The sequence below is a fragment of the Bison bison genome, unplaced genomic scaffold (genome assembly GCF_000754665.1).
Source record: "Bison bison bison isolate TAMUID 2011002044 unplaced genomic scaffold, Bison_UMD1.0 scf7180017864471, whole genome shotgun sequence".
Classification (NCBI taxonomy): domain Eukaryota; kingdom Metazoa; phylum Chordata; class Mammalia; order Artiodactyla; family Bovidae; genus Bison; species Bison bison.
In genome coordinates this window covers 30,836,169-30,859,000 of record NW_011495032.1, presented here as the reverse complement: position 1 = coordinate 30,859,000, position 22,832 = coordinate 30,836,169, and the positions used below count along the sequence as shown (strand labels likewise).

The 22,832-nt window shown below is 37.9% G+C and overlaps 1 protein-coding gene across 8 annotated transcripts in view; it reads right to left on the bottom strand.

Moving 5' to 3' along the window:
• Positions 1-9,255: 9,255 nt before the first annotated feature.
• PIKFYVE (phosphoinositide kinase, FYVE finger containing) overlaps positions 9,256-22,832 on the bottom strand; it is an 81,971-nt gene continuing 68,394 nt past the window's right edge. For 7 of the 8 annotated variants that reach the window (XM_010861083.1, XM_010861080.1, XM_010861087.1 and 4 more), the window contains 10 exons: positions 21,861-21,944; positions 21,029-21,126; positions 19,010-19,174; positions 17,579-17,638; positions 16,753-16,929; positions 15,708-15,811; positions 15,210-15,338; positions 13,856-14,117; positions 13,357-13,431; positions 9,256-12,561 (listed from right to left, as the gene is read on the bottom strand). In XM_010861083.1, coding sequence (XP_010859385.1) covers positions 12,446-12,561; positions 13,357-13,431; positions 13,856-14,117; positions 15,210-15,338; positions 15,708-15,811; positions 16,753-16,929; positions 17,579-17,638; positions 19,010-19,174; positions 21,029-21,126; positions 21,861-21,944 — 1,270 coding nt within the window. In that variant the 3' untranslated portion in view covers positions 9,256-12,445. The remainder of the gene's footprint in view (positions 12,562-13,356; positions 13,432-13,855; positions 14,118-15,209; positions 15,339-15,707; positions 15,812-16,752; positions 16,930-17,578; positions 17,639-19,009; positions 19,175-21,028; positions 21,127-21,860; positions 21,945-22,832) is intronic. The other variant, XM_010861086.1, reaches the window with a different exon arrangement.

Sequence of the window (22,832 nt, the reverse complement as noted above, 5' to 3'; positions counted from 1 at the left end):
TCTGGTTTAAGAGGAAGTAGCTATTACTGAATTTTATTGAAACAAATAACTTCACTGGAATAAAGTGTCTTACTTATATATGAATCATTATTTTTAGTAAGTGAAGATCTGCCAACAAAAAGAGTCAAAAAAAGAAGACAAATGAAGAAAACCTACCAACATTTATGGAATCATAGATCAGGCTCTGTGTAGAACTTCCACAATCTTAATTTAGCAATAAATGCTTGCCTGTGAATTCAGGCTTAAACTCATAGGAGCCTAATACAAATCCAGTGACAGTCCTTAAATAAGTAGACTACTTTCTTCCTGTATTTTTCCATGTCCTCGTGAAATTCTTGCACTTTTATGAAGAGATCATTATATTTTCAGCATGTATCTGCTACTGCTGCTGCTGCTAAGTCACTTCAGTCGTGTCCGACTCTGTGCGACCCCATAGACGGCAGCCCACCAGGCTCCCCCGTCCCTGAGATTCTCCAGGCAAGAACACTGGAGTGGGTTGCCATTTCCTTCTCCAATGGATGAATGTGAAAAATAAAAGTGAAGTCGCTCAGTTGTGTCCGACTCTTAGCGACCCCATGGACTGCAGCCTACCAGGTTCCTCTATCCATGGGATTTTCCAGGCAAGAGTACTGGAGTGGGGTGCCACTGCCTTCTCCTCAGCATGTATACTTACAATTTTTTACTCATAATATTTGTATGAAAGTTCTGGGTTAATCAATTAAAAATATTTGCTAAATGCTTTTAAATCCACAGAGCAGTGCAAACTAGGAAAACACCCACATTGTCAGACACCCTGTGTATTCAGTGCCTCCTGGGAACTCTTGAATGGCATGGCCACTGAGTCGGCTTGATAACTTAATAAACAAAAATAGATTTGAATTCTGTTAAGAGCCCAAGTCAGCCTCAGGCACTGAGGAAGGATACCAGCTCTGCCTATGAGATAAAACATTCCTGAATAACTGAGCTTCTCCCTCATTTTAATCTCAATTCCTGGTTTCATGTGTACACAGAGCCTATTTAAAAAAAAAAAAAAGACAGGAGTTCTCAAGTTCCTGAGGAAAGGGGGAGGCATGAGGTGCTGAAGGCAATCATCTATCAAATGTCCCTTAGATACTTACAAGAGGCATTTTCCATTAAAGGGGTGGCAATGGGAGCACCTAATAGGGAAAGATGCAAGTGGGACTGGTTACCACAGAGAAGAGAGCTCATATATGAATATGACCAAGGCATCTGCTAAATATGAATCAAGAAGTAAAATCTGTTACTCAGTGGAACCTAGATTTTAATAGATGATTCAGATGAGTGTTTTCTTTTTTCTTGTTCTTACTTAATTGCCTGTGTGGGCTGGGGAGCAAGTCCAAAAATAATAGCTAAAACCCTGTGGGTCACTGTAAATGAGTTTCTTCTGGTCAATTCTTGTGGTGACATGAAATTTCAACTTCAAACAAGGACAAGTTTTACAAAAATATTTAGTCTCCAATCCAACAAAGCCTATCTGATGAAAATCACCTATTTGCCAGTTCTAATTTTATTTGTATGTACAAACTATGTTAAAGTGCAACAGCAGGTGTTTGGATTTAAGTAAGAACTTGTCTAAAATAATAAGGATAATAAAATTTCTTCCCAAGCTTGCCTGGTTGGTTTTCTTTGTAATATTTTTTTAGAGTGCTCATTTACATTAAATAGCATAGTATTTCAAGAAATACCAGGTAATGGTGTATTATTTTGGCAAAAATGCAAGCATTACTGACTGAAAAACATTAAATAACATGGTAAATTTGGCATGCTGTTACAATGTGTGATATGGCAATGGAGACATTAATAATTCCTTTTTTAGAATTATTAACACCTAAATATCCTGTTAGACTCTCCCAGGCTCTGTATGGAGTAGGCTACGTCCGGTCACTTTTGTTATATATGTGGAGGAAAAAAGCCCTAAACACTATTGGGCTTCATGGAGAGCTGGAAAACACACACACACACACACACACACACACACACACACACACACACAGAGTCCTAGCTTCTAAACCATGCTCAGGACTCAGCTTCCCTCTCGGTTTCTCCCTCTGTTGTCTCAGCGTGCACACGCACACACGCACACACACATTTGGCACCATCCAATATGGAGCTGAGTCCTATTGGACTGAGTCCTCAAACCAGATCACCTCATTAGCTGGTGGGCTCTACTTCCCACCTATTTGGAGAGTTGCTTTGGGCATAGAAAAAGATTGAATCAATCAGTAAGGGTCATGAAAATTAAGTCATATGACAAGAAACTTCTTCAGTTTCTTCAACTATGGCTAAAAGTAGTAGCAGTTTGTCCCTAGAGTGCCATGGCCTTGTCTTATAGTTAAGTTACGCAAAGAATTGTTATGGAGAACACAAAAGTAAGAAGTCTCTACCTTCCTAGGGAAAGAAAGTGAAAGTCACTCTGGTCATGCTGACTCTGTGCAACCCATGGACTATACAGTCCATGGAATTCTCCAGGCCAGAATACTGAAGTGGGTAACCTTTCCCTTCTCCAGGGGAATCTTCCCAACCCAGGGATCGAACACAGGTCTCCAAATTGCAGGCGGATTCTTTACCAGCTGAGCCAGCCACAAGAGAAGCCCACCTTCCTAGCAAGAAACTTCCTAGGGAAGTTTCAAACTATTAATCATTTGTTTTTAGGTGGGATTTCATATAATTGTCTCACAGGAGTTTAGAGTTCTCCTTCTGCCTTAACTTAGAGAAACTCCCTCCCTCAGCTATTCAGCATGTTAAATGACAAATGCTTTAAAATTAGGTGCTTTATTTAAACTTTCTTGATTATCACAGCAGGGATATATCACTTTACAATGAAGACTGCATCAAGGTTACATCTTAAAAATGAATAAAAGATTTTTGTAACTAATTCTCAATTAAAAAAGTGAAAAACAAATCTTTCTAAATTCACTTAAACCACATTCTTCCAATCAGCAAATTTGGTCATCATGCTAACTGAATAAACATATTCAATCAGAGAATGTTTACCTCTATCAACAAAATGGATGTTTAACAGTCTTTTTTCATATCTTGGGCTTCCCAGGTGGCACTGGTGGTAAAGAACCCGCCTGCCAGTGCAGAGACCTAAGAGAGGTGGGTTTGATCCCTGGATTGGGAAGATCCCCTGAAGGAGGGCATGGCAACCCAGTCCAGTATTCTTGCCTGGAGAATCCTATAGACAGAGAAGCCTGTTGGCTACAGTCCATAGCGTCACAAAGAGTCGGACATAGCTGAGTGACTAACACAAGTGACAACACATTCACATATTATGGTTGTTTTCTAATCCATTGCCACCACTGAGCTTACAGCTCCTTGAGGCTGGGAGTAATATCTTTCATTTCTGCAGCAGCAGAACCTAGTCAAGACCTAGTTCCAGATATGTTTGTTGATTGAATGAGTGAAGGTATTGCCTGGATTTCATTAAAAAATAAATGTCTTTTCAATTTTAAATAGTAATCAACATGTAGTTAAGCCATTTAATTTCAAAAGCATGCTAAATCAAAAGTAACCTTCAAAGGAGCGATCAGTGTGCACAGAAAGTAGACTGTAGAGGATGAGGTGAGGTGAGGATGAGGGAACAATGAATGCAGCATGTGTCTTCTCAAATTCTGTAACAGAAGGAAGAAGGAGAGGATCATGGCACTAGGGAAGGTTGAGAGAGAAGATTGGGTGATTGGAACTTCAACACACCAGCATATTGAAAGGAAAGAGTAAGTACAACAGAAGTAGTTAAAGGTACACGAAAAATAAAGGCTACTTTTGGAGAAAGATTTAGCAGGAGACAGGAGAGTAAAGGATCAAGAATAAAAGAGAGGGTGAGAGGAAGTGGAAGTCTGGGACTGACACATATACACTGCTGACCCATAAAAACAGATGACTAATGAGAACATACTGCACAGCACAGGGAACTCTACTTAATGCTCTGCGGTGACCTGAATTGGAAGGAAGTCCAAAAGGGAGGGGACATGTTGTGTATATGTATGACTGATTCATTCTGCTGTACAGTAGAAACTAACACAACTATTCTTCAGTAAAAATGAATTTGAAAAGAATAAAAGAGGAGAGAGATTATCTTAGAGAGGAGAAGATACTCTTCCTTTCAGGATGAGGCTGACAGGAATACAGACGAATTGAGAAAAGAATTCATGTAGTTCACACACAGACCTAAAATATTATATAAATGTAAATAGACGATACAGTAATACTGAGTACTCTGAGGAGCCATGAAATGTCACATGAACTATAAATCGAACATTTTCATGGATTCTGGGTTCTCCTTATTCTAAAAATGGGATTTTGTTGCTCCCCTCAAAACAACAAAACTCTTCATTCACACACATGTACATGTTGTTCTGGAACGACAACTTTTAGTTTGCAATTTTTCAAATTAGCAAGTGTTATAGCAAATATTGGTGCCAAAATTAAAACTTGCAAAACTCATTTATGATTATTTAAGCATAAAAATTTTTAAATCATCAGTTTATTTGCATATTGCTTCATGAGTTAATATACTAAAAAATAGTTTCTGTTATGGCTTCCCTGGTAGCTCAGTGGTAAAGAATCCACCTGCCAATCCAGGAGACGTGGGTTTGATCGCTGGGTTGGGAAGATCCCCTGGAAAAGGAAATGGCAACCCACTCCAGTATTCTTGTCTGAAAAATCTCATGGGACAGAGGAGCCTGGCAGGCTACAGTCCATGGGGTTTCAAAGAGTCAGACACGACTTAAGAGACTAAACAACAATATAGGTTTTCTCTGGTTAATCAAACGTGGTTAAAAGCAAAGCAAAAACAAAAGAGAGTGTTTTAGAAACACCCAGATGTTGATAATTTTCCCAGTGAACCTGAATACACACACACACACACACACAGCAATTTGGGAAAATGTTGCAAAATCCAACAAGACTTGGAAACCAAAATAACACGAAGCAAATAACCATCAGTTGATTTATTCCAGGGAAACCCTCTATTCATTTGGTGGCTTATTACCACCAGGATACATGATAAAGTGTTGCTGATATAGTATGGAGAATAGCACACACCACGCTGATAAAAAGTAGCAGACAGAAGTCCCATTCCTGTAGCAGCCAGCCTGAGCATTCCCAACAACAGCTTCCCAGCTTGGATGAAGGCAGTGAGTGTCCACCTTCCATCAAGAGCTTGGATTTCTCAGTCATCTCATCCAGTTTCTTCAGGGTCACCGATAATTATATTCACGTCCAATGAACAGAGGGCCTCCCAGGTGCTCGTGGTAAAGAATTCACCTGGCAATGCAGGCGATGCAGGTTCGATCCCTGTGTTGGGAAGATCCCCTGGAGAAGGAAATGGCAACCCACTCCAGTATTTTTGCCTGGAAAATTCCTTGAACAGAAGAACCTGGATGGCTTCAGTCCATGGGGTCACAAAGTCGGACACAACTGAGCAGGCACACACCCCCCAGTGGACAGAAAGAAAAAGCAATCCTCTGAAAGTAAGGATGATCCTTGTAATTTCCACCTCTGAGCATTTAGAGATGAACAGAGATAAGAAACACCAGGAACCCTGTGCAAGAGAGATGAGACCAGTCAAAACAGATGTGACTAAAGGAATCATTTCTAGAAAGAGTCTAGAGGTGTGCACGTCTGGCAGTAACTTGAGCTGCGCCACTCTAAACAGTAAGTTCTTTAGTGATACCGTGCTGCCATCTGGCCCTTCAAGTGTTGTTACTGGAGAGGATGGTGACCGTCAAAGAGTGTGGGGGAATGGAGCTGCCAGATAGATAGGTTTTTCCTGATAAAGCGGCAAGTTAGTGGCAGAAATGGCCATCAAATTCTATGTGGAAAAATATAGAAGCACCTACCAAGTTCTGCTACCAATACACAAAAGAACAATTAATTATATCCTAACGTTCGTGAATAATCTTGGTGTTCAACAGTACTTTCAGGATGAGAAGCTAAAAGGCAAAGATGGTGGCACCATCAGGAGTCTGGTTTAGGGTTTATACCTTCCCGGGGCACACCCTGTCCAGGTCATAACGTGTATCTGTGGATAGGGTCACACCCAGCTGGAGGTAGTTTAAGGCATATTTTTGCATACTGAACTAATTAAAAAAATTCTCTTCCTGGTATACTATCATCTATTCTCATTGTTTCAGATAACAGGATTTTAATTAGGAGACTAGATCTTTTTAAAAATCATTTTTAAAACAGTTACAAATAGGAAGATCCCCTGGAGGAGGAAATAGCAATCCACTCCAGTATTCTGGCCCCAAAATCCCCAAAGACAGAGGAACTGGCAGGCTACAGTCCAAACAGTGGGACACAACTGAGCATGCACAGCAGCAGCCCCTTAGACAGAGAGAACACTGTAACAATAATTTGACACAGCGTTCAGATATACTCTATGAAATATCATCTGACTTGGCCTCTACTTCTGGCCAAAGTGAGGTAATAGGGACCAGAATTACCCTCCTGTCTGAAACAATCAAGAAAACCAGGCAAAATATACAAAACAGCAATTTTCAAGACAGGGGTAGATATCAGCCAATCAAGGACAGGAATCCTGGAGAGGAAACAAGTCCTGAGTGTCCTCAGTTATGTCTGGAAGGACCCTGATCTGTTCCTTGGGGTAAGGAGATAGCTGAGAATCCCAGGAAACCAAGACGAGATAGCTGAGAATCCCAGGAAACCAAGACCCTCAGTTCTGAGGTCAGAGTACTGGAGAGGAGAGAGCTGCACAGAGAGAGAGAGAGAGAGACCCCGAGATCTGTGGGGGATGGGTATCCCGCAGGACACTGATCTGACATACATGAAGACTACCAAGGACAGGGACACAGCGTCCAGTTATCCCTCATTATCTTTGAGGAAACAGTTCCAGGCCAACCCAGATACCAAAAGCCACAATTGCTCCAGTCCTTTACAGCTGACCATCCATATCCATGTCTGTAGAACCCAACTGGTATCTTCATTTCACTGGCTTAGCTACTTCATATAGAGCAGCTGGTTTTTGAAAAAGGGAAAGAAAAAATATTTCAACAGGCTAGTAAGGACAAAAAAGACCCTCTAATTTAATCTCACTAAAACCAACATCTCTAAAGTAGGCCTATTCCTATCCACTGTATAACAACTCATTTATTTTTTGTTTTTGTTGTTCTGTTTCTGTCGGAATAACAAAGCCAGTATAGACAGTCTCCAGATATCCTGCACCCTGTTTCTCCTACTACTTATATCTTACATTTATTAAAGTACAACTGTCACAATAAAACAGTGTAGAAACATTATTAATTCAAGTCCACACTTCCTTGAGATTTCTCCAGTTTTTCCTAATGTCCTTTTTCTGACAGTCACTTATTTGTACAGCCTTGAAACTACTATTTCAGTGATGGTATGAACAGAAAATGCATCAAGCATGTGCTCTTTCAAATGAAAAGCTTTTAGTGTTACCCTCATTTGTAAAAAAGTTACACTCATTAAAAAATACTGCTATTTCCAACTTAAACCTCCAAATGAAAACTACATATTCTGAGATGTACACACTCCTGTAAAAGAATAACTTAGAAGACACTTAGGACTCTGGCAAAGATTTGGGGGACTTGGGTTCCCCTAGTCCCACTGGTCCCTCTAAGGGCTTCAAACTGCTCTCCTAGCAGATTTGGAAATCTTAGGATCAAGTACTTCAGAGCCCTCTACTGGTCACTGCTCACCACTGCAACCTCATTTTGGTTCATTCTTGACAACAGTAATCTCCCTGAAAATATCTTCCTCCACCAAGGACATGAGGGAGGGCAGTTTTCATGGCACCATGCTAACCACCACATAAGTGCAAACAATGTCCTAAAGGTGAGAATTTATACAATTTAAAAAGTTTTCCACTCTGCCACACATAATGTGGCAAATTTGAAAAATGTTAAAAGTAATAATCAGCAAACCACCACCAAATTCACGGCCAAATTCAAGACAACTGACTCCAAAGAGAGTTAAAGCACATTGACTACAGTAAAATGATCTTTTCATAGATTTTATTTTCAATTTAACAAGTCAGGAAAAGATATAAACTTTAAAAAAATTTTAATTAAAAAAAAAATTAAACTTTCAAAAGGTGAAGACATCAGAAAAAATTCCTAGATCAGCAACCTGTGATTTCCTCATGTATTTTACTCATGTCTATCAGTTTCAAAAACACTTTACTTAGATCTCTGCCTCACCTTTCTTCTCTTTTGCTTTGGCCTAAGACATTGGAGTGCATGCTCTAGAACAAAAATTTGGGGGGGAGGAGGCATAAATTGTTAACAAGAATGAAATCATACCAAGTATCTTTACCAACCACAATGGAATGAAATGACAAATTAGTAACGGTAGGAAAACTGGAAATGTCACAAAAATGTAAAAATTAAACAACGAAATATTGAACAACTGAAAGATCAAAGAAGAAATCACAAGAGATTTAAAAAAAAAAAACCTCGAGATAAGTGAAATGTAAACACGACGTATCAAATTTACAGGAGGCGGTGAAAGAAGAATTAAGAGGGAAGTTCAAAGATATAAATATGCACATTAAAAAAGATCTCAAATCAATAACCTAACTTTATACCTTAAGGAATCCGAAAAAGGAGAATAAACAAAATGCAAAGTGAGCAGATGGAATGAAATAATAAAGATTAGAGCAGAGATAAAATAGAGAATGGAAAAACAATGGGGAAAAAAATCCAATGAAATAAATGGTTTTCTGCCACAGCTGGGGGTTTGGGGAAGCAGGCCAGGCCGCCCGGGCATCCCTGGGGGCAGGAGGCACCTACTCTGTCCAGGGGCCCTCACTGTTGTCAGGTGAGTCCCGGCCGTGGTGGGTGGGAGCTGCCGTGCTTACAGCTGCAGGATGCAGTTTATGGTATCCTCTTCAGGGACCCTGTGAAGAGTGGGAGCAGCTAATAATAAGGCCTGCCCTGGAGGTGGACTCAGCCGTTCCCCGCTGGGCAAGGCTGACCTTTCTTGAGCACCCTAAGGAAACACAGAAGAACTGAGGAAAAGGAGATGAACAGAAAAGGCCAGGCCCCTACTGGGTGAAGTGAACCTAAGGATTTAGCACCCCCCTTTCTTAGATCTATAGAGAAGGGTTATTTATTAGAGAAAGGCTTCGATTCTCCCAATAGAAGAAGGACAGAATGAACAGAGGGCAACACAGCTGGGCCCAGGCTAGGCTTAGGCGCCAACTCCCATCTCCTTTTGTTAATTTCCTCAAGCAGATTCAAAACAAAGTGAAGTTGATTCTCAGTTTATTGTAAGTCTTCTTTTTACAGTGTTAAGTTTCCAAAAGGTCAAGGCAGTTTTATCTCTTAAATAACATGTCAATGATATAAAACAGCCGGAATCAAAGTAGAGAAATATATACAATATAATACACTAAGTATTTTCAATATTGTTAATTGGATTTTTCATATTAAATTAAAAGAGGCTATTCTGATTTACAATGTCATTTCTCTCATTAAAATTAAACCTATCAAAGACATAATGTACATTTTTCTTTTACAAAACCAGCACAGCAGCATTAATAAAACTGCGCATGATTGTAATTTTTATTTTTCTATAATACAACTGCACCCGTGTTACAAAAACAAACAAAAAAGGCATTGCACTAGATGGTTTTAATACTGCTTAAATCAGTATGTTAACACTTGAGGAATAATGAATGACCTAGTCTGTTTTATCACCAGGCTCATTCACAAGGGTTTGTACTCTGCTAGCTAAAGCAAACTTTCTGTAGGTAGATAACTTTCCTCAGCAGTTTTATATAAGTCCACCATTAATGGGTAAAAAGCCAAGGAACAGCTAATGCCACAAAAACCAATACAACCCTACTATTTACAATACCAAATAAAAGCCAAAGCTAGAAAACCACTCATTTGCTGAATCAAGGGAACAATTATAAGTAGGACATTCTGTATCTATAAATTTGAGTATCTATAAATTTAAAACATTCAATAGACTACAAAAGGGCTTGCAACAGTTTATTCCCCTTATTTTTCTCAGGCTTGGGTAAAAAAGAAAAAAAGGAAAAGGAAATCTTTATATTTTTAGTTCTGATGGCATTAAAACAGTTTATATCTGTAGATAAGATTTTTATACAATGCAACATGTTTACATAGCTTTCTTGTGCTACTATCAACTATTCTCAGAATGTGTTCTTTATGCTACAGAGGAAAGTATTAACATTCCTTCCTCATTCTTAATTTTTCAGCATCAAGGTTCTCCAGGCCTCAGTGGGGAATTCAACAGAGGTAAACAGTTACTCGGTGCCTAACACTGAGTATACAGTATTTGAAAAGGCTTATATATCTGGTAGTGGCCTAAATAAGAGCAGCAGGAGGCCAGGTATACAGTTCTACCACTCATGACAAATTAAGTTTTATATTTTCCCTTCATTAAGACAGTTTTAAATGGACAGATCACACTTGCAAGGAAACAAGTATTACTTCAGATTACATTACATTGGAATTTTTTAGCCACAAAAATACCTAAGCAACAGCAGTACTTAAAAAAATAATAATAATAATTGGTTCTTCAAGTCATGGGCAAGGAAACCAAAATCAAGAAGACACATTATTGTCAAGACCTATTTCAATGGAGCATTCAAGCTGTACATAAGGTATTGAGACCAAAACAGATAAACAATCTGATTGCATCTGGAGGAAGACACCTGCTCCTGGAAGTGTTCCTGACTACAGGTGTGAGCAATGGATAGGGTAAACAACCCTAAGTATCCTGACACAAAAAAATAAACAGAGACGCCAAGACATGTTTACACTCAAAATGAGATGCAGTATCCATTGTTCCTGGACACGAGAGGAGTGGATATCTCCACATCTTCCAGTTCTGGACTGGTCTTTGACAACAAAACCAACATCAGGGCTTTGTATTGTTCAAAAGGCACACCGTATGTTTAAAACAAAAAAAAAAAAAAATGCTTGTCATCAGACCAGTTAGAACCCTTGGTCAGCTTGTTTCTAGTGCAAACCATGTCTCTAATAAGCACCAAACACCAAACACCAAACTAATGCTTTCATTTTCTCAAGTAAACTTTCCAAAATGTTCCTATTTCATAAACTTAAGTCTCTGTAACTGGAATGTATCCAGACTTTTTCTTATTATGTGGAAGCTGCAAAAGAAACATGCTACTATGGGAAGCCTGAAAGGGTGGAAACCTTAAAATGTTATAAATCCCCAAATTAGCCTTATTATGGAAAGAAGCCACAAGAAAGTATCTGGGGTTGTGTTGTTAGCCATAGTTTAGTAGTTCTGATCACTTTTTAGACAAACAGAAACTATTAAACAAGGAGTTTCTTACTAAGAATACCTTATTTCGTACTATTTCTCAACAGTCAGAACTGGCCTAGACATTCGTACAGAAAGTTAGAGAACAAGGACGTCCATATGGGAAACATCGTAATTTTATAGATGCTACACAAATCACTAGTTATACCTATAGTATACACTACAGGTCCTTTACCTCTACAAAGAACAGGCGAGTGCTTCCCTCGCCCAATTTCTTGGATCAGGCCTAATTTTTCTTTTTAGATTAAAAATAATCTTCCATTAATAATTATCCCTTTGGGGATTTAGTCATTTTAGACTCATTTAGTAATATCTCCCTGAAGTAGGAGAAAAACCTAAACTATGAGCACGTGCAGACAAGTGCAGTTCTGCATATTACTTGCACAAAAGTTGTAAACAGGCTTAAAAAACAGCTCCAGAAAAAGGCCTGAAGTTAATGGCTGTGGCCTCCTGTCACCCAGACAAGAAGTGATAGAACTTGAAAAATATCAAACATACTTGAAAACAGGGCAAGATACAGAACACGACAGGATTCCCAATTTAAGTCAAATTCCTCAGCAGAACAAGAACAGCTTGCATCCATCTCTTTAACTGGCCATTGATAGAATAATTCAGAATTGTTTTAGAGTTTCAGAAATTCTGATAATAGGCAAACATTAAATTGTTACATAAGAAACACAAGAAAAATTCACCAGCTCTACCAATCCTTTCCAGAAAAAGAATGTATCCAATGTGAGGCCAGGAGAGTCACAATCTATGACACACTGTTTGCTTAAGGGGACTGTCAGCAAACATGACAACCCATTGTTCAACCAATCTCATCTCCAACCATACATTTGTTCTCATTTGAAATGAATCTAGATTTCAGCTTATGTGAACAAAATACTTGTGCAATTTCCCAGCCCATGGTTAGCTAACTTGTAGGTATCAAAAACCAAAGTGCAAATCCATGGAGTTTCAACCCTTCAGCTACAGATGGTCTACCCAACTTCAGAACTGAAAGGCCTTTGCACACTGTGGTGAATGTGACAAAGAAATAAAACATGTAGCTGACTTGTGGTCCTTTGGTTCCAGGCCCCCTTTTCTTCCTGGTCCGTTTCAGAGTATGTGCTTCATTTCAGCAGTTCAGACCCAAGCCTGTCCAGTGGTCTGGCACCATCAGGAAATACTTGTCCATGGCTTCACAGAATCTAGTCCTGTACAACTCTGGAGAGACCACGGTCGGCATTTTACCTAGGATTACAAAAGGGTAAAGGGAAAATAAGGAAGCTGTTACATAACTGATCAGACCACTGACTTCGACTGCTATGTTCTTTTATGTAAACGAACATAAAATGCCATGTCATGTAAGCACACACACTATGATGGGCTCAGAAAAAAGGGAGGGTGCTCACTGTACAACATGACAAGGGACAGGTCCTTCCTGGTAGGACCTTTTTATTTTAAAAGATGCTCTTGCCTAGAAATGAGAGATGTCTGAAAGCACACCTGGTGCTCTCAGTGCTCAAAGAACTTAAAGGACTTCAAGCGTTAATCAGGACAACCTCCTGTTCAGGAACTCTGGCCTTTCTTTAACTTTTCATTTTGAGAACCTCTGGTTTCTTACCAGAGTTTCCCAGATGATGCAGTGGTAAAGAGTCCACCTGCCAAAGCAGGAGGCACAAAAGAGGTGCATTCGATCCCTGGGTCAGGAATATCCCCTGGAGTAGAAAATGACAACTCCAGTATTCTTGCCTGGAGAATTCCATGGACAGAGGAGCCTGGTGGGCTACAGTCCAGGGGGTCTCAAAGAGTTGGACACGACTCAGCATGCAGCAGGCACCGCATCTTAACACATATTTAAGATCCCATATTTCCCCATTTAAACAATTCCTTTTATTATTTGATCATTTTGGAAATGATGATAAAGTCAAAGATAACCAGTTATGTTTTATAATTTTTTCTGAAGTATCCATTTGTTATATGTTAACTGATGAGGAAGATAATGAGAACAGTTTAAAGAGTAAACTGAACAAAAATTCTGCTCACCTTGTCCTCCTAAAATTCCTGTTGATTTCACAACCATCTCAAGCTTTTTGTCCCAGGTAAATGTTCGGATATAATCTGTTGCAGGGGGTGAGATGAGCAGTAAAAGCTCTCTTAATAAATATAAGCAGATAACAATCACAATTACCACTGCTATTACTTCTACATTAGTTAATATTGAGTGCTGGCAATATTGTAGGTGCAGACAATATGCCAAGGGCTGTCCTAAGGGTTTTTTACCATATTAATTCTTCCAAACCTCATAACAACCTCACAGGGCTTTATCTTAAGTAAATTCCTGAATACATATATTTTTGATAATGAAAATGGAAATGAGAAATATGAATAAAAGTACTAGAACAGGAAAACTATTATTTTTAAAATTTCAAATGAGTTTGTGAAAACATTCAATAAGCTATTACTACAACAGGCTCAGTATAGTCTTCAAAGATTACTCTGGCTTCAATTATGAACTGCACATAAGACATGCTCATCGACCTACCTATAATTCCAACTACTAGCTCATTGCTGGTATCGTCTCGCCCAACTAGCAAAGAATAGTCTATAATGAGGTGGCTAGAAAGGAAGTGGGAGTCGCTCCGGATCGAGGCTCTCAGCACAGCTTTGGAATGAGAACGGATATACAGAGGGTTGTCTCGAACCATCTTTAAGAGATTTTCATCCAGAAGAACAACATCACAGCTCTCTTTCCCGGTATCGGTTTTTACATTTCGATTCCTAAGTGAACCCTTCAAGTCAAAAACCTAGCAGAAAGAGAATTCTCTGTCATTTATGTGAGTTGCTACAAATGGTTAATTAATATAATTAAATTTAAAAGGCAGAAAGCTTCCTGTACCCACTATCCTTATAAACACTTTAATATTTAACTTTAAAATTTATAACTTATGTAAGTCATTGAATGCATACACTGTAATTATATAATACAAAAAGCAAATGGTGATATAATTGTATCATATGAAACTAATAACTAGGTACCCAAATATTCAAATATGTCAGAAATATACTGACCCATTTAATCAACTATAAGAAACATTAACAAGTAACTCCAAAAGTATATTGCTGAACCATAAAGCAGTTTGAAAAACAGATGTAAACAGTCTTAGGAAATTTCAAGTTTTGATATCAAAACTGTGCAGGACAATGCAGAAGCAACAGCGTATTTCTAGGAATTTCTAGGCAGTAGGAAAAGCAATGCTAGTCAGGGGACTTGGGAACTAGACCAGTGGAACCGGAGGTGTATTCTACAGACCAGCTAATCAGTTGTTCCTGACTCAAGATCAAAGAGAAGCTGGTGCCAGAATATAAACTGATTACACATCATTAAACCTACAGTTTAGTTCAGCAGCAGCTTTTGCTATAGCAAGACTTTCTCAATGAAGAAAGCAGTACATTAACTTACATTCTAAAAAAAAAAATTACATTCTCGTTCAAGCTCCTAGCTCCACAGACTGGAAACAGTTCAAAGACCAGTACATTGAAGAGCACTGTTCTAGAATCTAGACCAACTTGAATTCTAGGAAGAGCTGTGAGACCTTGATAAAGTCCTCAATTCCTCTGAGCCTCAGTTTCTTCATCTTTAAAATGGCCAGATCCATTGGATCTGCCTTCTTACTCTATAATTCTGTGTTTCTAGGATATTGTTTATGTTAAATTTTAGGACCAGTCCACAATATTCCTCTTTATTCTTTCAGTAACTCAAAAGTTAAAGCTGACCTAGTAACCAAAGTTTAATATTCACTATCAAATACCATGTTATTCTCTAATCAATATGTTCAGGAACCAGAAATACGAAGGGATCCAGCAGCTAAATAGTTCGCGTGGTTCATTATCCTTACCTGTGCCATCTTTCTCCCGTAGAAAAGATTTTCCATGACAAGGAGATCTAGCTTCTTCTCAGTGTTGTTCTGAGAATTCTTATAACCAATTCTGTAAACTCCAAGAATCTTGGCCAATGCAGTAGGCCTCTAATTCAGCAAAGATAAAAGTAACCTCTTATCAAAAAGGATTACTTATGAATATTATGCTTAGTGAAGTCAGTGAAAAATAGATATTGTATGATATCACATATGATATCACATATGTGAAATATGTGAAATGTAAAAAATATAGATACAAATGAATATACATGCAAAATAGAAACAGACTTAAGAAATATAAAACTAGCTTGTGGCTGCCAATGCAGAGAAGGAATGGGGGAGGGACAAATTTTTTCTATGAGAATAACAAACTACTCTGTAACAAACAGAAAAGCATAGAGAAAACTGCCCTTAGGACTTTCAGGAGGTTAAATGGACCAGTAAACTCTAGTTACAGATCAGGGTTTAGGTTTCTACCTTTTGCTGAACGGCATTTGTAATGTAATTGAAGTAGTGTGGTGCGAAGTCAAGGAAAGACTGGACTTCCAGACGAGGCATTTGCTTCAAAATGAATCTGTCATCTAAAAGGCAAAAATTTCACGTTTATTCAGTTGCAATATTTACTGAGGTAATCTAAAATAAATCATTCTAAGAATCCTAAATGACTTGCTCACTTTATGTTTTGAAGGGATACTTTTAATATGATAACACTGAGATTTTGATCAGAATATAGTTCTCAAGTTGAAGGTTTGGAAGGGCTTCTGAGAATTTATATAGTCAAGAAAACTCTACATTTGACAGTTGCACACCTGAAGTCATAGCTAGATGATCTACTTTTTAAAACTACCAAGTAAAATGTTACAAACTCCTTTGTTAGCAACCCAGGAACTACCAGTTATAAAAGTGCCTATCAAGCACATCTTTCCTGATGCATTTTCTCAAGTAACTGCACTTTCAGTGAGTACGGAGAACTCAAATAGTAGTACAAATGGTCACAATCTGCTGTCAACTTCTGCAGGTTAAGAACTTGGCCTTCCAGTTTTCAAGTCAAATGTTTCAATTTTTATCTTTTTCCCATCAGCTCTGAGGTACCTTGTGAGTTTTCTAGAAGTTCTCTGTTACTATTTACATGTGGAAAACTCAGGACTAGAAAGAATTTAGTAGGGATTTGATCAATACCTGTCTTTCATTATACACTGTACACCATGTATTTTTTCAATGTTCTTCTTTCATCCTCTCAAGCATGAAAAGAAAAACATGTTTGCTAAATGACACATCACATTACCTCAGTTCAAGGGATTCATAAATTATCCGAGCGAAAAAAGATGGATGCCGCTTAATTAGCAAATGATCAAAAAGGCCTTGGAGAAGGAAATGGCAACCCACTCCAGTATTCTTGCCTGGAGAAATTCTTGCCTCCAGTATTCTTGCATGGACAGAGGAGCCTGGCAGGCTAAGTCCATGGGGTCGCAAACAGTCGGACACAACTGAGCAACTAAACAAGAACAGCAAAAAGGCCTACCTTCAGTAGCGTAAAAGGCAGCTCCTGATTTGCCTCCTCGGGCCTGCCACGGAGAAGAGTGAGAAAGGGAACGAATGAAATCTTCTTCGCTGCTGCCCAGAATCACTTCTCGCATCTTATGAAACTCTCCCGCATAGTAGAGCCGACAGTAAAACTTGGCGTTGGCATCCGAAAATTCTATAAACAGAAATGTTTTTAGAAAAAAGCTCTTCTGAATCAGAAATATCTTTTCCTTCTTGCCCACTCCCCACCCCCACACTAAATGCAAGCATTTAATTTTCTCCATGATAGTACTTTTCATGTTAAGTCTACTACATCCCTGTTTATTACTATTCTGTTGTCTTCAGGAAGGATTAAAAGAGTACCTTAGGACCACCCTTACATATTTCTAGAAAAACAACCAAACATAAAACAAGACTCGGTTCTAATTTTATGCTGGTTACTGCATTTTCATCGTTGTATGATTACATCTTAAATTTCACTGTGTTACTATTCTGGGTAACAAAACATGTACACACAATTCCAGATGCCTTGGTAAGGTACTGTGGCTCTAAATTATACAAGAACAAATTATTTAAACCTTAGACATCTAATTAAATTAAAATTTATAAATTAAATTAAATTTACAAATAGATTTCCTTTTAAATTAAATAATGTAAAGTTTATAAACTAAATCTAAATGAAACAAATGCTCATCAGCACAAAGACTTAGTATTCATTTCAAGAGATAGGATATTTATCTAGTGTGAAGCTAGGAGCTTCAAATAATGGAGTTTGTTCAATTATAGTCCTGGGTGCCCAAACCAGAGATTTATCTCATACTTACGAAGCTCCACATGAGGATTTGTAAGTTGTTTCTTCTGTGTATCTCCTCCATCTACTTCATCTAAAAGATTTAACATCATAGGTAGAACCAAAGTTTTAGGCAGTTATCAGTTCATTTTGTGTATTCTTTTTCCCTGATATAAACTAAAAACTAAGTCAGTTAGTATTATCCTAGTCAAGCCACGCTCAAACAAGCATCATGCATACAATTAACTGTAAATTATTACAATAAAAATGTATGTATGTTTTGAAAGATCAATTTTAGATTAAAAATCAGAGAATTCAGATTGAAGAATAATTTTTCTTATAGTTAAATAATCCCTATGATAGCAATAAACTTACTCAATTCTAACATCAAGACTTTCTGTGGCTATTTTACCAAAGTTTATGAGCAGTTTTCCCTGTGTATAGAGTAATGCTTTCCCAATATTCTGAGATGCTTTATCATATACTAAGATATATGTACACTATAGAAAATATACTAATATCTACTTCAGAGCTGTTTTGTTTTTCTTATTTGACTAATGTGTCTGGCAAACTTATTGCCAGACAATTATTGTGGAGTTGTAATATATTTTAACTCTAATTACTGTAGAGTTGTAATACATTTTAACAGCTAGAAGAACAAGTCATCCTCTAAGTTTCCCATTTCAAAATTATTTTTTTCAAAGCATCAATGCCTTCTAAGGATCACAGCCTATAGAATACTAAACACAGATCTTAATTATTAATGAAAAGGTATCATGCAATTTCTATTTCTTAAACTACTAATTCATGCTGTAACCCAGGGGTTGCCAAACTACTCCTCTAAAGGGCCAGATGGTAAGTATTTTACTCAGTTGCCACTACTCAACTTGCCAATATAATGGGAAAGCAGCAGACAGTAAGTAAATGAAAAGGAGGGTGTGTGTGTTCCACCACAACTTTATTTACAAAGACAGGTCAGCTTAGTTATCTGACTCCTGGTCTAACCCTGTATTCAAACACCATCAGGTAGATGTATTTTTTTAAATACCTAAATGAAGGTGGGTATCAGTAGCTTCCACCTTACAGAGACTGGAGAAGAAAGGGGATGTCTGAGAGGGCAATGGGATGACCTCATTTGAACATACACTGTGAGCTACACAGTGAGACAGATGCCTAATGTCACTTAGTCCTCAGTAAACCTTGGAAGATACTGCTTTTCCATTATCGGTACAGCAAGTAAGGATTTCTGATTCCTCTACTCGGTAAGTGAGAACAGTGATACCTGAAACTAGCTGGATTCTCCCAGCACCAGGCTTTTCCCACCCTACCCCACCACGGTGTGAGAAGAGCGGGAAGGCCCTGATTTCTGCAGTAGAAGTATCTACTTAAAGCTGTAAGGAACATAACCAACTGAAGTAAGTAAACTGAAGCCTAAAACAAGCACATTTGGTCTCCTTCAACACACCTTGAGGCTCAATGCCTTGATTCTCCGTCCCCTCCTTGCCCGTCTGCCCCACTTGGTAGTAAGCACTATCTGCTCCACGTAAGGTCTCTCTCTTCTGGGAAGAGAGGTCAGGGCTTTTCCCTGCTGTCCCTCGGAAGAAGGACAACATTCCAGAAGCCTTTTTGGCTAAAAATAAGAGGTAACATATTAAGTACAGGTCACTGCACGTAGAAAACTAAAAATTTAAAATTCATTCCTGTGTAAGCAGTAACCATTATATCAAAGTAATAAATAAGAGTAACACTGATGGATTCATTTGCACAGATTATTTTTCCATATGGTTTATGGGGGCTTTAGGGGGCAATCAAGCACTCTTATTATCAAGAACAGAAGAAAAGCAATGTTCAGATAGCTACATATCAAAATGTGAGAAATTATTAAATATAGAGAAAGACTTTAAAAATTTTCTTTCCAAGGCTGTCATAGTATCTTAAGCAACAAGTTTAAGATAGGGCTACATTCTTATAGTATTACAGTACAGCTCATTAAACTAACACAGAACAGTATTCCAAGCTACGAGGATTCAAAGTTAAAAGTAACATATTTATATCATCTGTGTTCCTATATTTTAACACAGCAAAATATATAATTTGAGTTTTAGCATTTTTCAAAAATAAGTAGTATAGGATGACCAAAGATATCACTAAAGCTTGCTCTATACTTTTATTCTTCCTTTTGAGCTTCATCATATCATTAATACATATGATCCTAATTTGGGGGTAGCCTTTCCCTCCTCCAAGGGATCTTCCCAAGCCAGGGATCTAACCGAGGTCTCCCACATTGCAGGCGGATTCTTTACCAACTGAGCTATCAGGGAAGCCCTTTGTACATTTACCATTAACAAAATCCACACTAAATCTCAATCAATAAGTGCTTACTTAGAGTGGCAGACACTATCACATTCTCCTCAATACCCAATCCCACCTTGCTCCTTGCTAACAGAGCTCCAATTTTCTTTAGGGCAGCAGCATGCGGAGTCCCAGGAAAAGAATCATGATTTGTATAAACTAGCCAGGACAATGATGCTCACCACTTTCTCAGTCTCCTTTGCAGGAAAGGGTGGCCATGAGACTCAGTTCTAACCAATGAGACTGAAAAGGAAAGGGAATTTCCTAATAAAAGACAAGAGCAGAAGCTTATACTTCCCTTCCTTCTGCCTCAAATGCAGACATTAGAGTGGGACATCTCTGACCATGAATAAAATTTAAGAGAAATCAAAGAGAAACTAACTTGTCATGACAAATTCAAGTAGCTGAACCAATGCCAGCAACTGCGCATTTGCAGACGTTGCTATTTTAAAAAAATAAACTGTCCTTTGTTTAAGCCCCAGTAGATTTGAGTTTTCTTTTCAGTTTAGTCACTCAGTTGTGTCCGACTCTTTGCAACCCTATGGACTGGAGCATGCCAGGCTCCCCTGCCCATCACCAACTGGGTTTTCTGTTACTTGTAGGGAATATTCCTAACTGACAAAGTCAAAGAAACACAACTGCAAATCTCTGCTCCCCACTACCTGTGTAACCTTGAGCAAAGTGCTTAATCTAAGTCTTAACTTACTTTTTGAAAAATGGAGATATGTCAAATATGGGGTTATTGTGGGAATTAAAGAAGATAAGACATGAAAAGTTCTTTTCACAATGCCAACAATGCTGCAAAAACAAACAAACAAAAAAAAAACTGATACTATATTTCTTATGTTGCATGCTTTAAACTGAAAGCTCTAGCCAAGAAGGCCGATCCTGCTTCTTTTTTGCATGGACCTTCTTTTTGCATGAAACGCTTCTAGGCGTTTCAAACTCAAAAACTTAAGAATCAAAGAAAAGTGAAATATACACAAAAGAAAATATATAAAAATTTTACATCCATATTATAGTTCAAAGATCAGAAACAATAAATCCTTGCCAGATGGCATTTCTTATTTAACGTGTTTTCTTCTTCAAACCACAATTACAAACAAAAGTACTTCTCCATCTGTAATCTTACTTGGCTGTGGTTCTGCTTCTACCGCACGGTTTGTCTGTCCTCCACTGATCTCAGGTAGTCTAATTGGGCTGCTACTCTTTGGTCTGCTGTCTAAAGTACTAAAATGAGAAACAGAAGAAAAGTTGGTTTTATATGATTCAGACACAAAATAACAAGTACTCTAATTCCTATATTAATCTACTTCCCACCTAACCCCACCCAGAATATCAGAAATCTGGTTCATAATTTATATAAACACAGGTTAGCATGGAAGAAAAGTCTTGAAATGTATACTAGACTTTTAAGAAAAAGAAAAATGTTAAAGCTATAAGAATACAGGGTCTTAAAATATTTTTCTCAGGTCTATCAGAGCTATATTATAGCACCCATAAGTCAATGGTGACAATTATGACAATTTCTGTCTCAAATACCTAAAATACCAAAAATACTTAAAAGAGCTGGTTTGGCAGAGGTTTGCTTTGTTTTTTAGCTGTTAAGATCTTTAATTATTATGGAAAATTCTTAAATTATTTAAAGTACAAAGCTAGGCAGTAGTTTACCAATTTCAGAAATTAATTTTCACAGCAAAGAGAACTTAAAAACTTAAAAATGTAAATATGCAATACACTTTGAACTTCTATGACAATTATAAGAAAACTGAAACCTAGCAGACTTTTTAAGGTCTTTTGCTATACCTGAATTTTGTTCTGTCAATTACTGGCTAAAAAATGAGTGCCACTGATTAAACTCTAGAAACTTTTACATCAACAATAAGCTGTAATAAAACTGAAATACGAACACCTAGAAAATGATATAGTTCAATTAAAATAAATTTTCCTCAATCACGTATCACCTGTTTGTTGGAAGCCCTTCTTCAGCACTGTTCCGCTGAGTGGCTTTGGACAATTCCTCTAAGGCATTCCGGTATTCTTTACAACTTAGGATGGAAACAGGTTGAAATATGTTAAACATTAAGGTCTTCTTTTAAAGTAAATCATATGCTTTAGAATAAGCTTTGCATTATAGAAACACAAACATTATAAGCATCTACATCTAATGTACTTAGACAAATAACATTAGAGTTAAATAACAAAAATTATCAAGTAGAAACTTCATGAAGAAAGTCAATATGTACACCAAAAAATAATACAAAATATAATCCAACACACCAGCCAGACTCAATATCCTAAACAATGATTGTGAAGGCCTCCATACTAACATTTAGATCAAATGCCTTCAGGGTTGAACAGCTAATTGAAAAGCATGAAACTTCACCATTTAGTGTAATAGGGAGGAAAGGGACTTGAGAGTGCTTTTCAACTTAAAAGTGCTAAACTTTAAGAAAAAAACTTTTTTTTAAGGTTGCACTGTCCAACAAAATCCAACTAGCAGCCTGGGAACCCTGGTTTAGATAAATCAGATGTGAACATGTATTATTTTTCCAAGATATTAGAAAAAGGTGACGTCAACTAGAAAATCCGCTTCCTAATAGTAAAAAACACATATTTTTTTCATTGACTTTCCTGCCTTTCTTATCTATTCATGTAGTATGTTCAGTTCAGTTGTTCAGTCGTGTCCAACTCTTTACAACCCCGTGAACCCCAGCATGCCAGGCCTCCCTGTCCATCACCAACTCCCAGAGTCCACCCAAACCCATGTCCATTGAGTTGGTGATGCCATCCAACCATCTCATCCTCTGTTGTCCCCTTCTCCTACTGCCCCCAATCCCTCCCAGCATCAGAGTCTTTTCCAGTGAATCAGCTCTTCACATGAGATGGCCAAAGTATTGGAGTTTCAGCCTCAGCATGAGTCCTTCCAATGAACA